The sequence below is a fragment of the Hyperolius riggenbachi genome, chromosome 3, assembly GCF_040937935.1.
Source record: "Hyperolius riggenbachi isolate aHypRig1 chromosome 3, aHypRig1.pri, whole genome shotgun sequence".
Classification (NCBI taxonomy): Eukaryota; Metazoa; Chordata; class Amphibia; order Anura; family Hyperoliidae; genus Hyperolius; species Hyperolius riggenbachi.
In genome coordinates, this window is record NC_090648.1 from 211,069,228 (window position 1) to 211,091,454 (window position 22,227).

General features: G+C 45.5%; 1 protein-coding gene across 2 annotated transcripts in view; it reads right to left on the bottom strand.

The window, feature by feature from the left end:
* The window catches only part of TERB2 (telomere repeat binding bouquet formation protein 2), a 38,062-nt gene that overhangs the window by 10,219 nt on the left and 5,616 nt on the right, over positions 1–22,227 (bottom strand). Inside the window, exons 1-4 of one of the 2 annotated variants that reach the window (XM_068272564.1) lie at positions 12,915–13,011; positions 8,135–8,216; positions 4,770–4,909; positions 4,525–4,586 (exon numbers count right to left, since the gene is read on the bottom strand). In XM_068272564.1, coding sequence (XP_068128665.1) covers positions 4,525–4,586; positions 4,770–4,909; positions 8,135–8,216; positions 12,915–12,993 — 363 coding nt within the window. In that variant the 5' untranslated portion in view covers positions 12,994–13,011. Of the gene's footprint in view, positions 1–4,524; positions 4,587–4,769; positions 4,910–8,134; positions 8,217–12,914; positions 13,012–22,227 lie in introns of those variants that run through there. The other variant, XM_068272565.1, reaches the window with a different exon arrangement.

A 22,227-nucleotide genomic window follows, 5' to 3' on the forward strand; every position in this document is an offset into this window, starting at 1 on the left:
CGGTAAGTATATCATGGGACAGCACAATGGGCTTGATTCACTATAACAAATAGCGTGCCTTATCAGAGTTAACATGCCTTATCAGAGTTAACATACCTTATCAGGGTTAACATGCCTTATCAGAGATAGCATGCCTTATTAGAGTAGCATAGCGAGCGCTACGAACTTATGCCTGCTAATTGGCAATGACGAGAGCTCCACTCGTCCTGCCCTGAGTCCCTTTAAAGGACATTATCTCCGCACTTTGATTGGCCCAATAGGCTGCCTGTCAAGTTTCCTTTCAAGTGACAGGTTGCCAATTGGGCCAATCAAAGTGCGAGGATAATGTTCTTTAAATTGATTGAACCTGCAGGGGGTCAGGGCAGAACTAGTGGAGCTCTCGTCATTGCCAATTAACAGGCATAAGTTCGTAGCGCTCACTATGCTACTGTGATAAGGCGTGTTAACTGATAAGGCACACTATTTGTTAAAGTGAATCAACCCCAATTTGCTTTATGATTCCTTTAAAGAAAATCTAAAATTAACGTAAAAGTAGTTAGATTGTTTTTAGTGATAGTAAAGCAAGCCTGAAAAAAAAGTGAAATACTCATCTATGGAGAGGGAAGGCTCTGCGAAGCAAGTTGTTCTGGCACCGGGCCCTGAAACTGGGTGCCGCTAGAGCACAGGTGTCCAACTCCAGGCCTGGAGGGCCAGATCCATGCCAGTGTTTAGGATGGACTGAGAAAGAGAGGAATATGTTCTACCTGATGGACCACACCTTTCCTGATTCAGACTCATCAATGAATTTGAGCTGTGTCAAAGATGTGTGAGGATCTCCGCCCTCGTATGACCAGTTTGACATACCTGCGCTAGAGCACTAGTGCTATACTATGCGCCCCAGGGAGCACAAGGATAATTCGGTTGTCCAGTGACCGCCCGACCCTGAAATACCTCTCTCTCTCCAAGTTGCTATGCCTCGGAGGGGGAATAGTATTTAACACCGCTGGGGATTTGAGCGGCAGTGAGGTGAGCAGTCATTTGGCTTGTCCTGTGCCCAACTCACCAGATATATATATATATATTATACACTGTGTGTATACACACACACACACACACGCGCGCGCGCGCACGCACGCACGCACGCACGCACGCACGCACGCACGCACGCACGCACGCACGCACGCACGCACACACACACACACACACACACACACACACACACACACACACACACACACACACACACACACACACACTACCCTTGGTCTACTACTGACCATGTGTGAAAGTCCATATCTGTGGGAGTCCTCTGAAGGATTCAGAAGCTCTCTCGTCCTTGAGTGCTTCCAAAGCTGGGCGCATTTGTACTGCGCATGTGCGAGCGCACACTCGCATGTGTACAGTACAGACCTCACCTGCCTGAGTGCTTCCATTTGTACTGCGCATGTGTGAGCGCGCACTCGCATGTGTACATTACAGACCTGCTCATCTTCAGAAGTACTCAGGGACGCAAGTAAAGAAAGAAAAGCACTCTTCCATTGGAGAGGTACAGAATACGGAACTATAACAAATATAGTAATGCACATTTATTTAGTTTGTGTCACAAAAATGAATGTGGCAGAAGAGAACATTCTCTGAAAGAAATCAATAATAATAGCGTGACTTATTTACATGCAAAGCGTCCTTTGGTGCTGAACTACTGAACCTACTGTTTATAAGAAGAAAATCTGTGCCGCCTTGTGCAATGTGAAAATAAGCACTGAGATAGCCTGCTACATAAGTGGAAAATCTACTGCATGAGCTCTGGAATAATGTAAACACTAGAAACTTAGTTCCATTATGCAAACAATATCTTTATGTAGAACTATTACAGTGTGTTTTCTTTTATGTGATGCAATCAGAAACCTCAGGACAACAAAATAATGGATTTAATAAGAATATACATAACAGAGGTCCTCAGAAATGCATAAAAGCAGGGCCGGATTTTCCATAAGGCACTGTAGGCACATGCCTCAGGCAGCTGATGATGGAAAGGTTGCTCACTCTCCTCCCCATTGCCTTCCTGCCTCCTTCCCTATGCAGAGTCCTGAGCAGAGCGTAAATGACAGGTTAATCATCCGGCTCTCTGCATTCCCCTGACGAGATCTCCCTTCAGCCTGGGGAATCTCTAGAAACCTAATACTTGGGGGGCAGCTCAAGCTACTTAAAGGGAACCAGAGATGAACATTTCACACAAAATAAACATATCAGTCGATAGCTTGTAAAGAATAAATGCTCTACCTGATAATTTCGCCGCTCTGGTGTGCCTTTTTTTAGTGTTTTTATCCATTATTGCTCCAGGAAAAATCAAATATGGCTGCCGGCTCATATCCCTTCTGCTTCCGGGTTATGAGTTGTTCTGGATGTGCTGTCTAGGCTATATGAGACTAGGCTGCTGTTTAGGCTATATGAGAAAGGCTGCTGTCTAGGCTATATGATAAAGGCTGCTGCAGCCTTTCATCTGTGTGCTTTCATTTTGGTATGATGTGCAGCTGCCTGTAGGAAGTCTCTCTCATAGGAATTAAACTGCAGTCATCATCATTATCTATGCAGAGTGCACACAGAGCACACAGATCATATTGCAGCCACACTTGTCTGTTTCAGAGATTCTCTCTCAGCAGCCCCTTCCATGTCATCAGAGCTCTCAGTATGCAAAGCAGGAAAGCTGAGCCAGGAGGGGGCAGGCTTGGGTTTGAAAAGACTCCACAGAAGAGTGACTCAGCTATAATGATTCCAGGTCAAACCTAGACTGAGCCAGTCGGGGATTCTTATCACAGCTGGTAATAGACTAATTAAGCAGATAAGAATGAAACTAAAAGCATGGTAGGTGTTTACTGTCATGTTCCCACTGATAAATGTAGTAAAATATATGAGGATGCTTCGTCTCTGGTTCCCTTTGATATTGAGGGTACTTCTTGTTACCTAATACTAAGGGGCACCTGTGGCTACCTACGCCGGGCAGGGGAAGTAGTAGGGAGGTGAAAGCTGGGTCAGCCAGCACACTTTCAGTGTGGTTCAGCTGGGGTTTGTGGGTTGGTGGAGGGTGAAATCTAGGGTGCAAGACCATCTGTACCTATGGGCTCCTGTGGTGTAAATCCGGGCCTGCATGTGAACAATAGTTTTATGCACAACATTTTACCCTGTTTGATCTCATAACAAATATGGTTTCACAATGAAGATTGAATGTAATAAGCCTGGGGCAGGCAAATGTATGCAAAGGGTCCATGGAAGTCAGCCTTTGGGAGCTCTCTCCAGTCATTGTTCATCTAAAGTGCTTACACTCTCTTCTACAATACTCCCGACTTTAAAAATTCTAAGGCCTAGATCACCTCAATGTAGTTGAAGCACAGGGCCGGATTTCTGGAAAGGCCACAAAGGCCCAGGCCTTAGGTAGCTGCAGCCTAAGGGGTCACCTGGTCATAAAAAAAGAGGTTGATACATATGAAAGAGGCGGATGCAAATGGGGAGCAACACAGTAGAAAGGGAAGCTACTGTCCATGTGAGATGTTCATGAAAGAGAGGGGGCTGCAGTACATGGATTCATATGGAAGAGGGGGCTGCACATGGAATGGGAGGGGCATTGCTGCACAAGCAAGGGGAGTAACAACACATTTGGCCTAGGGGCAGAAAAAGTATGAATCCGGCCTTGTTGAAGCATGGTTCAAAAACCCCACATGCAATATGCTTGACACGAGGATATTCAGCTCTACTGCTGCAATAAACTTGAATGCAAGTGCCCTGAATGCCATAGCAAGTGAATGATGGGTATGTAGGAGGAATGGCGAGCACAGGCAATGGTGCCAAATAATAAAAGAAGTGTCAGAATGGATCTTTAATGACGTCTTAACAACCAAACTATGGTACTCTAGTACCTAGGTTCTCAACATGCGGTACGCGTACCCCAGCGGGTACTTCTGATGGGTCCAGGGGGTACTCAGGCTTGATATACTTAACCAAGAATAACAAATTTAGAGATTTAGAAAATTATAATTCTTATTTAAACAACATCAAATTAGTATTTTAGCTAATTAAAAGCAATAATAAATGCTTGCACATTGTTTAGAAGCAATTATCATGTACTACGATTAAATATATATTTGTCAAGGGGTACTTGTGATAATGTTTACTATGCTAGGGGGTACTCGATGAGTACAGGGTTTTAAAAGGGGTACACACTTATAAAATGTTGAGAAACACTGCTCTAGTACACATGGGCCAGATCCATGCCCGTGTTTAGGATGGACTGAGAAAGAAAATAATGTGTTCTACCTGATGGACCACACCTTTCCTGATTCAGACCCATCAATTTATTTGAGCTGTATCAAAAATGTGTGAGTATCTCGGCCCTCGTAGGACCAGTTTGACATCCCTGCTCTAGTATATCGCCAACTGCCTGGGACAGTCATACAAATACTACTCAGCTGAAGGCAGTTAGCTGAGGTAGTTGACAAGCACTAACTACACCGCTCCACAACTGTCTTTGTGAGCCAGACCACAGTTACTTACCTGTTTCTCATATAGTGTGTCACCCTGCTCCCAAATGAAGCTGCCAATTGTTCTTCTGATTTCTGGTGGAAAATAAACACATTTCAAACAAGTGCTGTATGAAGACACTAGAGCACATAAATTATACAAATGCTATGTTTGGCAGGTGAACTTTGTCATTCTGCACCAATGTTATTATCATAGGGCTCCATGGCTGTCAATAGCAGGTCTCAGCACTCATAACCATTAGTAATATGGATACCAACCTTTATGAAGGCAGGCTGGAGGGAGAATGAACTGGCCAAGAGACATCAGATTACTTGTCTTAGATCTAGCACTTGTTTTCAGGAAGTTAGCATGGAAGATGGTGGCTTTGTTTTCAACATAATCCAAACTGTTGTATATTCTAAAAAATATGTGTACATTTATATCACATTGTTAAGTGAAAGGAATAAAGTACCTCATAGCATTGCACACACACAATTTTTCACACTGATTTATTATACTTTTCTCATGAGTCTTCTCAGTATGTGTTTTACACCTTTTCAGCACTGCAGTGTACTAAAAATAAGATGTTGAAATTAATACCAAGCTGTAAATGTAAGACAACTTACATTATTATTATTATTATTATTATTATTATTATTATTATTATTTAGTATTTATATAGCGCCAACATATTACGCAGCGCTGTACATTGTAAATATATATATATCTTGTCACTAACTGTCCCTCAAAGAAGCTCACAATCTAATCCCTACCATTGCCATATGTCTATATTATGTAGTGTAAGTACTGTAGTCTAGGGCCAATTTTTAGGGGGAGCCAATTAACTTATCCGTATGTTTTTGGACTGTGGGAGGAAACCGGAGTGCCCGGAGGAAACCCACGCAGACACGGAGAGAACATACAAACTCTTTGCAGATAGTGCCCTGGCTGGGATTCGAACCAGGGACCCAGCGCTGCAAGGCGAGAGAGCTAACCACTACGCCACCGTGCTGCAAAACAACATTTTGACTTGTTAAAAGGACCCTGATTTATTAAACATTTCTCTTTAAAGTATTATTAAAGGGAATCTGAGATGGGGGATAAGCAATAAAATATACATACCTGGGGCTTCCTCCAGCCACCTTCGCCTGATCGCTCCCACGGCATCCTCTTCTCTCAGTTTGGCTGCATTTGGCCCCGGAAAGAGTTCCGGTTTGGGGCCACCTGCGTATACGCAGCCCAGCCGCATGCTCCCGTCATGTTCACATCGCCTCGGGTGTTCTGTGCCTCCAGAGTACTACTGCGCAGGCACAGAACACTGTAGGCAACAGGAGCGAAATGGGAGCACGCCTGGCTGGACTTGGCATGCGCCGAGGGGCCCCAACTAGAGGATTTTCCAGGACCAGTTGCGGGCAAATGGAGAGGGAGAAGAGAACGCCATGGGAGCGATCAGGCAGAGGTGGCTGGAGAAAGCCCCAGGTATGTATATTTTATTGCGGGGGCCTAATCTCAGCTACAACTCTTACAAATGAAAATCTTAATTAAATGATATAATATATATATATATATATATATATATATATATATATATATATATATATATATATATATATATATATATAACCCTGCCTTACAATCATGTTCTTTAATTGTTCAATTGCAAAAAAAAGCAAAAAAAATTTTACACTGTACCTTAGACCCCCTGGTTCATTCTTGCCTTTGTTGGCAATCAGAGCCGGATTGAGGCCAAATGTGGCCCAAAGCAAAATTGCAGATCTGGGCCCCCCTCCATCAAGCCACCTCTTGTCCCCATCTGATTACCCCTGTGCCACCTCTTGTGCCCCTCTGTTCCGCCTGTGCTACTATATTCCCTGTGTGCCACTTCTTGTCCCTTCTGTAGCCCCTGGGCCACCTCATAGTTCCCGTGTCCCCTCTATTCCCCCTGTGCCACTCTCTCTGTGCTCTGCCTCTCAGGCCCCCTTCTGCCATAACTCACATGGCCCTGATCCAATGCCGAACCTCGCTGCTCTCCTTAAAGGGAACCTGAACTGAGTAAAAGTACCGTATTTAAAATAAACACATGATTTAGCTGCAAATTAATATTACATACTTACCTCTCTGTCAGTTCCTCTCAGAAGCTCACCATTTTCTTCTTACAGTGACCCCTTCCAGTTCTGACAATATTTTGTCAGAAATGAAATATACCAGTTGCTGTCTTTTTTATATCAGCAGCTGCCAGTTACAACTGAATATTCAAGGTAATGTCTATGTTTCCCTATGGCTCAAGTGGGCAATATTACAGTTTAGCAATGTGCTGACCAAGAAGCTGTTATGTGGTAATGGCCATTTTCAAAATGGAGGACAGAGTATTCAATGATCACGGTGAACAAACAGGATGCAGGAGAGGAGAAAGAGATTGATGACCAGACTACATGGGAGGTATGTATGACCTGTGTATGTTTATTTTGACTTTTTATTTTCAGTTCAGGTTCTCTTTAAGGCTGCTCAGCTCCGATCACCACAGTTACCTCTGTCCAATGACATCAGGCGCAGGCCAGTAGTACCCATGGTGATGGGATGCTAAGCAGGAGAGCTTAGCGTTCCATCACTGTGGTTACTGCCGGCTTGGGCCTCTCATAACGTCCGAGGCACTGGATGGAAGAAACTGTGATGATCAGAGCTGAGCGGCCTGCAACAGAGCTGCAAGGTTTGGCATTGGATCAGAGCCATGTGAGTATTGCAGAAAGGAGGCTATGGTGGTGGAGCGCAGGGAGAGTGACGAGCCAGCGGCTAGGATACCAGGGCCAAATTACATGCTGATGGGGCCACAGTACTTAGACTCTGGCCATTCCTGCTGATTCTGAAAAGATTTTATCAGGGTGACCCTGCTCGAGGCTCCTTCCTCTGTGCAGTGACTGTAATGTAGCAATAATCGTGATCTCTATCCAATAATCTTATCCTATTGAAAAACACAGGATATGTGTACCACTGCTTTGGCAGCTTAATGATTATTCTTTTGGCATCCTCCATGGCGGGGTAAGGGGGCTCAGTGACCTCAGAGTAGGAACAACAGAAAATACCTGCTGTTCTGGAGGTGTTCAGATCCTTATATTTGCCTCTTTCTCCTTTCCATTGCAACACATTACCTTGAAGAACTGACTGTTCACTGTTCACGCTGTCTAATATATCTCACCCCTTCCCATGTGCCAGTGTAATCACTGTTATTCAATTTATCTGTCAGTGGTTTTATCAGTGTGGCTGATCAGTGTATGTCATAGAACAGTTTTGTGGTTACAGGGTGGAGAGATACAACATTTTTTAAATATGATTGTGTTAAAATATAAACGTAATGTAGACTTTTTACATCTGAAACAAGCAAGCATGTCTGTACAGCTGCTACCATAATATTACCTAAATTGTTCACTAAATATTGTATGGGGTGAATGTAGCTCTAAATACAATCTGGGCTGTTGCTACAGTTGGCTTCGATGGCTGTTGATATGCTCCAGTGGTGACTCTACAGAACTGCAAATGTAATGATGGTCTACCACACGGCAGACAAATAGATGGACAGCAATCTTTCTGGAAATTGGGGATGAACTGCAATTTTTAAAATAATGATTTTATTTTTGTTGCTTCCTACCTCTGGGTATCACGATGGTCTGCATCACTGCTGAAGAGGTAAGAGGCATGGTGGGAAGATGTAATAACACCACCCTCAGACTCTGGGGGTTAAACCAAAACAAGTGAATTACTGCATAGATATAACTCATTGCATACAGTACTACATATTTGCAACCCACTCAGATTTGGGCACAGTGTGTGGCTCTAGCTTTGCAAGAAAGCATAAAATAGAATGAAACAAAACCCTCAGTCCTGTAAATTAAACACATACTTGATTTAAGGGGAACCTGAAGTGACAGGGATGTGGAGGCTGACATATTTATGTCCTTTTAAACAATGCAAATTGCCTGGCTGTCCTGCTGATCCTCTGCCTCTAATAGTTTTAGACATAGGTCCTGCAGCACACATGTTGTGAGTAGATTAACTGGATGTTATTTTAGGTGTGTGATTCAGACAATGATGCCATAAAGATCTACAGGATTTCCAGGCAACTGGTATTGTTTAAAAGGAAATAAATATCACAGCCACCATATCCCTCTCCTATTAGGTTCCCTTAAAGCCAGGTTTTGAAGTTTATGCAGCCACCAAGTAGTGGCGTAGCTACAGACCTCAGGTCCCCGATACAGGAGTACATTTGAAATCGGCGCCGGTAGACTTGGGCGCAGGATACAGCTGGTATAAGGCTGGTCCTGCTTCTGCACAAGTCCGGGCCGAATTAATTAATATTCCCGCTCCAGGCCGCCATGGATAGTGGGGGAATGAAATAATTTGGCTTCCAGCGATTGCTGGAGGCCGAATTATTCTGTTTTTTAAGCAACTTCGGCTCCGTCTTCTGACGGCGCCGACGTTACTCATTGAGCGCCGCTATATACTGATTCCCTTTACAGTCTATGGCGGCGCTGGCTGCGCCCAAATCTAGCAGCGCTGAAAAAGCTCTGCTCCGCGATACAGAATTTGGAACCACCCACATTAAATAATGTGCCCCCCACCCCAGTATGGTGGCCAGATGATGTGCCCCACTCCCCCACCGCATATGCTAGCCAGGTTTAGGTGCCTCCAATATAGATAGCCAGGTATAGGTGCCCCCAGTATAGGTAGCCAGGTATAGGTGCCCCAGTATAGGTATAGGTCAGAAATAGGTAGCCAGGCAGAGGGGGGAAGCAGCGGCGGGTGCATGAACATCGGCTGTGGGGCTTATTAGATACTTAAATTGTTGGTATCCACACGCCGCATGTACTTACTTCTTCTTGTTCCTGTGTTCCCCCACTAGGGGGCGCTGTTACTAGTACATGCTGCGCTGGATCCCAGCAATGTGAGTATCTGATTACCCTTTAGCTGTTTGTTGCGCCACTGCGGTCCCCACGCAGCAAGTGGGGTGGATAAGTAGCCCAGTCACAGAGGCGACCACTGTAGCCATGGTCCCTAAGCCACTGCCACCAAGAGACCATAAAATGATTCAAATTTGACGTTATTTGAAACTGATATGGACATTACTTTATGAATGAAACTGAAGTTTCAAGATCAGCTTTACATTGCCTCAGGAATCATTCACACTATGTGCAGCAATGTACCATAAAGTGCACTGTACATCATGCAGTTCAATGTGCATAGACATGAAAAAGGCCATAGACAACCTGACACCAAATAACTTGCGGTGCCATGCCCATTCTGGTATAACCCACACAGTCACCAGCATTCCACTCATTATTCTTATTTATTGGATTTATATAGCGCTAACATATTACAAAGCGCTGGACAATAAATAAGGTTACAAACAATGATAACAGGGGTGACCAACAAAACAAGACAGGTAATAAGGAGTATGACACACCAAAGCCAGATCATACACTGGAGTAGTAGTAATTCAAGTTCACGTTATTCCATGAGCAGGATGCATGATGAGATAGGAAACACAAGGAGGGAGAGCTCTGCCCAAGGCTTACAATCTAAAAGGAGGGGGTGGTGACAAGATACCGTAGGAGGGGACACTAATGTCAACAAGCCTTATTAAAGGACAACTGTAACAAGAGGGATATGGAGGCTGCCATATTCATTTGCAATACCAATTGCCTGGCTAAGTGGCTATCCTGCTGATCCTCTGCCTCTAAAGGTAGCCATACACTGGTCGATTTGCCATCAGATTCAACCAACAGTAGACCCCTCTCTGATCGAATCTGATCAGAGAGGGATCGTATGGCTGCCTTTACTGCAAACAGATGGTGAATCGATTTCAGCATGAAACCGATCACAATCTGTGAAGCTGCTGCTGCCGCCTCCCCCCGGGCCCTCGCATACATTACCTGCTCTGGCCGGTGTGTGCCCCCTGGTCTCCGCTTTCACTTCTCCGTGCTCGGCTCCTCCAGCTTCACTGAACTTCCTGCCGGGGAAGTTTAAACAGTAGAGGGTGCTCTAGGACAGGAAGTTCAGTGAAGCTGGAGGAGCCGAGCACGGAGAAATGACAGCGCAGACCAGGGGACACGCGCCGGCCAGAGCAGGTAATGTATTGCCGCTAGCGTCGGTCGTCGGGCATTCAAATCCCCTCAGACTTTAAGCAGGCCACTGTACTACCTCTGCTCAAGAAACCCTCCCTCGACCCCTCGCGACGCTCCAACTACCACCCGATTTCCCTCCTCCCCTTTGCCTCAAAACTCCTTGAGCGTCTGGTTCACAAACGCCTGACCCAGTACCTCAATGCCAACTCACTACTAGACCCACTGCAATCTGAATTTCGGCCTGCCCACTCAACCGAAACGGCTCTCACCAAAATGGTCAATGACCTTGCCTTAGCTAAAGCTGAAGGTAAATACTCCATTCTCCTCCTCCTTGACCTTTCAGCAGCTTTTGATACAGTAGATCATTCCCTACTCCTCCAGTCCCTCCAGTCCATGGGCATTCACGATCTCGCCCTGACCTGGCTTTCATCCAACCTCTCCAACCGCTCCTTCACGACCTCCTTCAATGAGTCCTTGTCCACCTCCAACCACCTCTCAGTGGGAGTCCCCCAAAGGCTTGGGGTCCTTGGCCCCCTCCTGTTCTCCCTATACACATCCTCCATTGGCAAGGTTATCTCCTCCATGGGTTTTAACTATCATCTGTATGCAGATGACACCCAAATCTACCTCCACACCCCTGACATATCCACCACTACCATGGACAAGGTCTCCTTCTGCCTATCTGCCATCTCCTCCTGGATGTCCGCTAGGTTCCTGAAACTAAATCTAGACAAAACGGAATTTATGATCTTCCCACCCTGGTCATCCCTGGACCTCCCAGATGTGCAGGTCACTGTTAACCCCGCTACCATTCTCCCTACCTCTCAAGCCCGCTGTCTGGGTGTCACCCTGGACTCCGCACTCTCCTTCACTTCCCACGTCCAAAACCTCACAAAGTCCTGCAACTTCCACCTTCGTAACATCTGTAAGATTCGCCCTTTCCTAACCTCTGCCACCACCAAACTCCTCATCCATGCCCTCATAATTTCCCACCTCGACTACTGCAATGCCCTTCTGTCTGGTCTCCCTATGACCCGAATAGCCCCACTGCAGTCCATCATGAATGCGGCAGCCATAATTATCCACTCCTCCCATCGCTCCACGAGGGTGGCTCCCCTCCGTGAATCCCTCCACTGGCTTCCTATCCAGTCCAGAATCAGATTCAAAATATTGTGTCTGACCTACAAATCCATCCACAAAACCTGTCCAACCTACATTTCTGATCTTACTCAGAGATACACACCAAGCTGCTCACTCCGCTCCTCCAATGAACTTCGCCTGACCGTCCTCCGCATCACCCAGTCCCATGCACGCCTCCAGGACTTCTCAAGAGCCGCTCCAACACTATGGAACTCCCTACCTCCACCAATTAGGGCAGCCCCCTCCTTCAACACCTGCAAGAAGGCCCTCAAAACTCACATTTTCACTCTGGCCTACCACCCCTCACAATTGCTCTAAACCCACAGCTGAACTCTGGTCCCCTACCTCTCGTGTCCCTACCTCTCCCTCTAGATTGTAAGCCTTTGGGCAGGGTCCTCCTCCTTTTGTGTCCTACCTGATCATGCACCTCCATTACTGTAAACCCATGCAGTTGAGTGAACCTAACTTTCCTAATCTCCATGCTCCCATCCAGTGACTGACTAAGCATTACCTTGTACTCATACTGTGCTGTGTGATGTGGTTTTCTTGTATTTCTGTATTGTCATATTGCTGTATGTCACCCCTAAATATTGTCTGTAACCTAAATTAGTGTAATATGTTGGCGCTTTATAAATACAATAAATAATAATAATAATAATTTCGGACGGAAATCGATCATTCTGTCAGCATTTGTGCAACGATTTCACAGCATATTCGACCACAGTGATCAAAACTGCTGTATATCGGCGGAAAAATAGTTAGGTGTATGTGCCCCTTAATACAATTAGCCATAGACCACGAATAAGCATTAAGCAGATCAGGTGTCTCTGACTTTATTGTCAGAGCTGACAAGATTAGCTGCATGCTTGTTTCTGGTGTTATTCAAACACTACTGCAAATAGATCAGGACTGCCAGGCAACTGGTATTGTTTCAAAGGAAATACATATTGCAGTCTCCATATACTTCTCACTTCAGTTGTCCTTTAAATAAACTTCATTGCAGTGAATATGGCCTTTCTATTATTTAAAATATATGCAAACAAGTCATTAATAACATTTCCACTCCACATTCCATTTTCCACTCCCTCCATATAATATCATGTTTTAACAAGACTACACATAGCACATAATAAGCGTGTTCACAAGATTAGATGTGTGATTTCTAACCCCAGAAGTTGACCAGGCTGCTGTCCACACTCTGGGAGAACCAGGCCTTCAGGTGCTTGAACATGCTACAGGTTGGCATAAGGAGGAGTGTGATGAAGCAGGAAGTCAGTCATGTGATTAGGGTGAATGAGTGGAGGCGGAGTCTGACAATGGATGAACTATGTCCAGCTGTCTGTAAGAAGCAGCCCATAATGTAATGTAAAGAAATTCTATGCAGATATCTGAAGTAATGCTAAAAGATATATCTAGCGGAGACCTTGTGTATGTATATTGTATTTGTAGGACAGTAGTAACTGCACAGGCATTTCATAAAAAAAAAAAATACACAAGTTCTGAATATAAAAAATAATTCATTTGCAACTTAGATGCAATTTTGCATTGAAACCAATTAACCTAACAGTTTGTTGTTGATCAAATGAGCTCACTGACAAATAAAGCCTACCACAGCAGTCTATTATAAATAACTGTATCCACTATTTTTTTTTTTTTTTTTGCAGACACAGTACATGTATTGGTACTTTACATAATTGCTATACACAGCACCATCTAGTGGCTAAAAAAGGCATGCGCATTGTATATTTCAAAGGAAGAAGTGTAGTAGGCTGGCACTACAGCTGATAGACCCTCATCCAGCTGTGTTGTGGTGCGCAGTGTGCTCACATAGCCCATTCAAGCCTCAGCTGCAGTGTGCTCTGATACACAGCTTATAGATATATTGTGGGAAGAAAGAGCAAAAGAGAAGCCGGCACTACTGAAAAAAAACGCTGGTTTATTGTGTTCAGAAATTGAATGCGAGTGCCATTGCAAAACACACATAAAAAATCATGATGCTGAATGAAAGACATAGGGCTATAGTTGGTGCAGTGGGTGCTGGGTGCGTTAAGCCTGACGGCCATTTTGCTCACGTCTGTGCATCTACAGAGACTGCACCAGCTGAACCAGCGTTTTTGCAGTAGTGCCGGCTTCTCTTATGTTCTTTCTTCCCACAACACATTGTATATTTCCCTAGTGTTCTTTTGGTGAATGTCTACACCACTTCACCATGCACGGTGGTTTGACAGCTCACTAAAGGACATAAAGAAAGAAGTGCGCAGACTAGAAAGGAAGTGGCGAAAATCTCAGAATTCAAAAGATAAACACACCCTTGTCTCTCACCTGGAAAGCTACCAAAATGCGATCACCAAGAAAAAATCCTCCTACCTATCACAGGAGATCGCAAAGGCCGCCAACAGACCAGCCCAACTATTCCGCACAGTTGATAGACTATGTAATCCATCCTGTCTAAAACCCACTATAACTCCCTCAAAGGAGCTATGTGAGAAATTTGCTTGCTACTTTGCTGACAAAGTATCTTCTATTCGGTCTCTCATTCAGTCCACAGCACCCAAGACTCATGCAACTAATGGAAATAGCTGCAAAAACAACCTAACACCCTGGACTGACTTCAAAAGTATTAGTGAGGAAGAGATCTCAGACATCCTCTGTCGTCTCCGCCAGACAACCTGCGACCTGGACCCTGGACCAACTAAACATATGCTGAAATGCCCTGACCTGCTTGGTCCAGCATTTCACAAAATAGTAAATTGCTCTCTGCAAGCAGGGAGGTTTCCTACCTCTCTAAAAGAAGGAATCATCAAGCCCCTTCTTAAAAAACCTTCCATGGATCCAGATGCTATTAGCAGCTACAGACCTGTCTCCAGCCTCCCCTTCTTAGGTAAAGTTATTGAAAAGGCTGTCTATCTGCAACTTGAAACCAGGCTGTCAGTAAACAACATCCTGGACCCTCTACAATCTGGCTTTAAGAAACACCACAGCTGTGAAACAGCCCTCATCCAAGTCTGCAACGATCTGCTCATGGCAAGGGACAGAGGGGAATGCTCCATCCTAATCCTGTTGGATCTCTCAGCTGCTTTTGATACAGCTGACCATAAAATCCTGCTTAACAGACTGCAGGAGTACTGTGGCATCAGTGGATCAGTCCTCCAGTGGTTCAGATCATTCCTGACTGACAGAACACAGAGAGTATCCCTAGGACCTATAATGTCCAAACCTGCACCTCTACAATTCGGAGTGCCACAAGGATCAATCCTATCCCCTCTGCTGTTTGCAATCTACATGTTGCCAATCGGTACACTTATCCAACGACATGGCCTGACGTACCACTGCTACGCCGATGACACACAGCTATACCTGTCCTTTAAACCTGGTGGAACAGACCCTACCCCAAAAATAAACTCTTGCTTAGCTGAGCTTCAGGCATGGATGAATGATAACTGGTTGAAACTGAATGCTGACAAAACTGAGGTCCTGTTTGTCCAAAGCCAGTGCTCGCCATCAAAACAGCTCTATCCTAAAGCAACACCAATCAGGATTGGGAATTCAGACATAAACAGCTCCAACCTTGTGCGCAGCCTTGGCGTACTAATCGATGGGGAATTGAGTTTCAGAAACCAAATTTCATCTGTAGTTAAATCTTCCTTCTTTCATCTGAAGAACATTGCAAAGATTAAACATCTGATTCCCCCAGAGGATCTTCAAACCCTAGTCCACGCCTTCATCACATCACGGCTGGACTACTGCAATGCCCTTTATGCTGGCCTCCCCAAAAAGGACCTGCGTCGCCTGCAATTAGTGCAGAATGCTGCTGCCAGATTGCTAACAAACCAGCCTCGCCACTGTCACATTACACCGATCCTTCGCTCACTGCACTGGCTACCAGTAGAATGGAGAATACTCTTCAAGATTGGACTGCTGACATTCAAATCCCTGCATAATCTGGGCCCTGGATACATGAAGGACTTGCTGAAGCTGCACCACACCTCTCACAACCTCAGATCAGCAAGTTCTATAAACTTGGTCACTCCCAGAGTGCACCTCAAAAAATCTGGAGACAGAGCCTTCTGTCATGCTGCCCCTACTCTTTGGAACTCCCTACCACACCCAGTAAAGACAGCACCATCCCTGGAGCTATTCAAATCCAGACTGAAAAGCCACCTGTTTAGCCTGGCATTTCCAGATTTATAAAATTCTTCCTCTGTACCACGATGGTCGGAGCCATGCTTATGCGCTTTGAGTCCCACGGGAGAAAAGCGCTTTACAAATGTTATTTGTTGTTGTTGTTGTTGTTGTCTTAGGCCCCATTCACAGAGGGGCATTGATTGAGGCATCTTAACACAGAAAGGTGCATAGCATTAGTGCGACATTCAAAGAGTGTGAGATGCCATCTAACAAACTACGGTATTCCAACACAGTATTATGGCTTAACGACTGCATTATTAGTGGCAGTGAAGCATACTTTATATTGACTGCATGCTTCACCGAATGTAAAGCATTGTCACATAACGTGAAATGGGACTTGTTTTGTTCTGTTGTGTCATGTTCCTGTTTTTACAAGGAATGCAAAGCGGCAGCTCCCAATCTGAACCTGGCCTTTCTTGGAATTCGAGGCAGGGAACAAGTTTGTCTGTTTTTGTGCTCGTTTTCTGCACAGAAAATCTGAAAACCCATATGAATCAGTGGACTGGTTCACACTTCTATGTGTTATTTGCATACAGAAGAAAAATGACAGCAGTGCAGCCCTGTGTGCATTTTCTCTAACAATTATACTAACTTCTGTAACAAAAAAAAAAAGTGTGCGTTTCCCCATATGCAAATGTGCATGGTGTGCAGAAAACACATACAAAAAAAAAAAAACACACACACACAGAAAACTGACAGACAATTCTGCTTCCTGCCTTATTCTTCATTCACTAATCAATGAAATCCACCTGTGTAAGTCCCCTTGTGCTCCCACAACGCGTACGAGAGAGAACGGCGCAGGCCACAGCCAGTATATGGCTGATCCTGCTGCCGCACAAGTCCCAGCCGTGTTAATTACTATTCCCCCTCCAAGCCGACATGGATAGTGGGGGAATGAAATAATTCAGCTTCCAGCAATTGCTGGAAGCCGAATTATTGTTTTAAAAGCAACTTCAGGTCCGTCTTCTGACGGCGCTGAAGTTACTCCCTGTGCCTGCGATAGCCGTAGTTCCTATTATGGCCTATGGTGGCGCCGGCTGCGCGCAAGTCTCCTGCGCTGCTGCGCCCAAGTGTCCAGCGCTGGATTTACCGTGTTCGCCCACAACATCTCTGAACTGTTGATGCATAGAATTTCTAAGAGGTCTGAGAATGGCCTGTGGTTTCTGGCACCAAGATGTCAGCATCCCCTTTAGTCCTGTATGCAAAGCTTTCATGAATCACACTTGTTTCTCCAGCACATCTCATTGATGCTCCACTGGACTGAGATATGGGAAATTTGCATGCTACAGACCCCCTCACCATTTTGCCCTAAAGCAAACCTGAACTGAAAATTAGGCATCAAAGTAAACATACACAGGTCATACGTACCTCCCGTGTAGTCTGCTCCTCAATCTCTTTCTGCTCTCCCACGTCCTGTTTGCCCACTGTGATGGATGGAATTCTCTGTCCTCTATTTTTTAAAAATGGCAATGTCAGAACTGAAAGGAATCATTGTTAGAAGTAAATGGTGAGCTTTTGAGAGAAAATGATGCCAAGGTAAGTATGTAATATTAACCACCCTGGCGTTCTGATTAAATCGCCAGGGTGGCTGCGGGAGGGTTTTTTTTAAATAAAAAAAAAACTATTTCATGCAGCCAACTGAAAGTTGGCTGCATGAAAGCCCACTAGAGGGCGCTCCGGAGGCGTTCTTCCGATCGCTTCCGGCGGCCAGAAGTAACACGGAAGGCCGCAATAAGCGGCCTTCCATGTTTCACTTACCTCGTCGCCATGGCGACGAGCGGAGTGATGTCATGGACGTCAGCCGACATCCTGACGTCAGCCGCCTCCGATCCAGCCCTTAGCGCTGGCCGGAACTGTTTGTTCCGGCTACGCTGGGCTCGGGCAGCTGGGGGGACCCTCTTTCGCCGCTGCACGCGGCGGATCGCCGCGCTGCAGCGGCGATCAGGCAGCACACGCGGCTGGCAAAGTGCCGGCTGCGTGTGCTGCTTTTTATTTCATTAAAATCGGCCCAGCAGGGCCTGAGCGGCAGCCTCTGGCGGTGTTGGACGAGCTGAGCTCGTCCAGACCGCTCAGCAGGTTAATCTGCAGGTACATCATGTGTTTATTTTAAATAATTTTATTCTGTCCAGGTTCCCTTTAAAGAGACTCTGTAACAAAATGTTTAGCCTTATTTCTTTTATCCTATAAGTTCCTATACCTGTTCTAATGTGGTCTGGCTTACTGCAGCCTTTTCTAGTTGCACTGTCTCTGTAATATAGCTAATCTTCTTTCGTTTGTCGAGCCTTGTCAGCCCAGAGAGGAATGTGCTGCGATAGGGAGAAGTTATGAACACCTCCCCCACGCCCCCTGCAGGCTCTGTGTGTGTGTGTGCTGGCAACAAGTGGGAGAAATATTACAGCAGTGAAGTCACGTTTGAGAGGAGCCTCTGCAAGCACCTGCTCTGATGATGTATTTCCTGTTTGGCAGCCATCTTCATTGTTTACAAAATGATGAATAAAACAGTGATTTTATCACCAAGAAAGCAGCAGGAGCAGCGAAAATGTCACAGAGGGGGATAGGAGAAGACTACAAACAGGCTGGTACTTTTATTTATGTAAGATTTTCACAGTACAGATTCTCTTTAAAGGACACCTGAAGTAAATAAAAAAAGCCAATTTAACTTACCTGGAGCTTCTACTGCCCCTCTGCAGCCCTCCTGTGCCCGTGCCGGGACAAACCAGTCCTCCAGTCCCTCACACCAATGAAGTTTTGTTTTTGGTGACTCGGCCAGTCAATGGCTACTGTGCCTGCGCACCCATGGCCAGGCGCATCCTCGATCATGCTCCCGTTGCCAGGAGCATCCTGTGTATGCGCAGTACGAGAAAATCTACCTCTCCCCCATTGATAATGTGTGCAATAAAATAATTACAGCAGTCCTTATTTGTCTGAAATTTCTGAGGTCAGACAGGGCTGGGAGATAGGAGGATGTAGGATAATAAAGAACTCTGCTAAACTTTTAAGTGTAAAATTAAGAGGCTAAATTTAATTATTTTTTTTAGTAACGAGCCATTTTGTTGGCATGCATGTTTAATGTGCTATTGAGAGATACCCTGGGTACTAAAATGGTGCTTGGTTCACCTTAACTGCAACTGAACATACATGCGTTATGCGTTACCACACATCATTATTATTATTATTTAGTATTTATATAGCGCTGACATATTACGCAGCGCTGTACAGTGTATATATATATAGATCTTGTCACTAACTGTCCCTCAAAGGAGCTCACAATCTAATCCCTACCATTGCCATATGTCTATATTATGTAGTGTAAGTACTGTAGTCTAGGGCCAATTTTAGGGGTAGCCAATTAACTTATCCGTATGTTTTTGGAGTGTGGGAGGAAACCAGAGTGCCCGGAGGAAACCCACGCAGACACAGAGAGAACATACAAACTCTTTGCAGATAGTGCTCTGGCTGGGATTCGAACCAGGGACCCAGCGCTGCAAGGCGAGAGCGCTAACCACTACGCCACCGTCATGCCTCACGTTATGCCAATGAATCAATCACATTGCACCATGGTGATGTGAATATACCATCACAACATAATTGCATCGTGCTACCGATGCGATTATATTGTCCAGCGCACTGCAACGCCTCACTTTGAAAATACCCTTAATTACACTAGTATAAACAGATCACAGAGGCTTGGATTTAGTAAAAACAGAATGTGTTAAAGGGTACCTGAAGGGAAAAAAAGAAGTAAAATTGAATACTTACCTCAGTAGTGGAAAGCCTCTGGATAGTCCAAAGGCTTCCCCCATCATCCTCATCCTGCTGAATATATGCAAATATATTCAGCAGTGATGCCTTGGGAGTAGTGTTGGGCGAACACCTAGATGTTCGGGTTCGCGAACGTTCGCCGAACATCGCCGCGATGTTCGGGTGTTCGCGCCGAACTCCGAACATAATGGAAGTCAATGGGGACCCGAACTTTCGTGCTTTGTAAAGCTTCCTTACATGCTACATACCCCAAATTTGCAGGGTATGTGCACCTTGGGAGTGGGTACAAGAGGAAAAAAAATATTTGAAAAAGAGCTTATAGTTTTTGAGAAAATTGATTGTAAAATTTCAAAGGAAAAACTGTCTTTTATATGCGGAAAATGTCATGTTTCTTTGCACAGGTAACATGCTTTTTGTCGCCATGCAGTCATAAATGTAATACAGAGAAGAGGTTCCAGGAAAAGGGACCGGTAACCGTAACGCTAACCCAGCAGCAGCACACGTGATGGAACAGGAGGAGGGCGGCGCAGGAGGAGAAGGCCACGCTTTGAGACACAACCCAGGCCTTGCATGAGGACAAGAAGCGTGCGGATAGCAATGCTTTTTGCCGCCATGCAGTCATAAATGTAATAAAGATGAGAGGTTCAATAAACAGGGACCGGAAACGCTAACCCAGCAGCAGCAGCAGCAGCACACGTGATGGAACAGGAGGAGCCGCAGGAGGAGAAGGCCACGCTTTTTGAGACACAACATCCCAGGCCTTGCATGAGGACAAATAGCGTGCGGATATAGCAATGCTTTTTGCCGCCATGCAGTCATAAATGTAATAAAGATGAGAGGTTCAATAAACAGGGACCGGAAACGCTAACCCAGCAGCAGCAGCAGCAGCACACGTGATGGAACAGGAGGAAGCGCAGGAGGAGAATGCCACGCTTTTTGAGACACAGCATCCCAGGCCTTGCATGAGGACAAATAGCGTGCGGATATAGCAATGCTTTTTGCCGCCATGCAGTCATAAATGTAATAAAGATGAGAGGTTCAATAAACAGGGACCGGAAACGCTAACCCAGCAGCAGCAGCACACGTGATGGAACAGGAGGAGGCGCAGGAGGAGAATGCCACGCTTGAGACACAGCATCCCAGGCCTTGCATGAGGACAAATAGCGTGCGGATATAGCAAAGCTTTTTGCCGCCATGCAGTCATAAATGTAATAAAGATGAGAGGTTCAATAAACAGGGACCGGAAACGCTAACCCAGCAGCAGCAGCAGCAGCACACGTGAGGGAACAGGAGGAGCCGCAGGAGGAGAAGGCCACGCTTTTTGAGACACAGCATCCCAGGCCTTGCATGAGGACAAATAGCGTGCGGATATAGCAATGCTTTTTGCCGCCATGCAGTCATAAATGTAATAAAGATGAGAGGTTCAATAAACAGGGACCGAAAAGGCTAACCCATCACAGATGGTCATTGTTCATGTTGCTTGGTTGGGGTCCAGGAGTGTTGCGTAGTCGTTTCCAATCCAGGATTGATTCATTTTAATTTGAGTCAGACGGTCTGCATTTTCTGTGGAGAGGCGGATATGCCGATCTGTGACGATGCCTCCGGCAGTAAACAGAATGCTATATAGTGTGGCTGAGCGAGCGGTGTACTACTATTCCCAGCAGACACAGAACAGTAAACAGAATGCTATATAGTGTGGCTGAGCGGTGTACCACTATTCCCAGCAGCAACACAGAGCACAATGCTATACAGTGGCGGGTGAGCGGTGTACCACTATTCCCAGCAGTGACACAGAGCACAATGCTATACAGTGGCGGGTGGGCGGTGTACTACTATTCCCAGCAGACACAGAGTGGCAGTAAACAGAATGCTATATAGTGTGGCTGAGCGAGGTACACAGAGTGGCAGTAAACAGAATGCTATATAGTGTGGCTGAGCGAGCGGTGTACTACTGTTCCCAGCAGACACAGAGTGGCAGTAAACAGAATGCTATATAGTGTGGCTGAGCGAGCGGTGTACTACTATTCCCAGCAGACACAGAGTGGCAGTAAACAGAATGCTATATAGTGTGGCTGAGCGAGGTACACAGAGTGGCAGTAAACAGAATGCTATATAGTGTGGCTGAGCGAGCGGTGTACTACTATTCCCAGCAGACACAGAACAGTAAACAGAATGCTATATATAGTGTGGCTGAGCGGTGTACCACTATTCCCAGCAGCGACACAGAGCACAATGCTATACAGTGGCGGGTGAGCGGTGTACCACTATTCCCAGCAGCGACACAGAGCACAATGCTATACAGTGGCGGGTGAGCGGTGTACTACTATTCCCAGCAGACACAGAGTGGCAGTAAACAGAATGCTATATAGTGTGGCTGAGCGAGGTACACAGAGTGGCAGTAAACAGAATGCTATATAGTGTGGCTGAGCGAGCGGTGTACTACTATTCCCAGCAGACACAGAGTGGCAGTAAACAGAATGCTATATAGTGTGGCTGAGCGAGGTACACAGAGTGGCAGTAAACAGAATGCTAT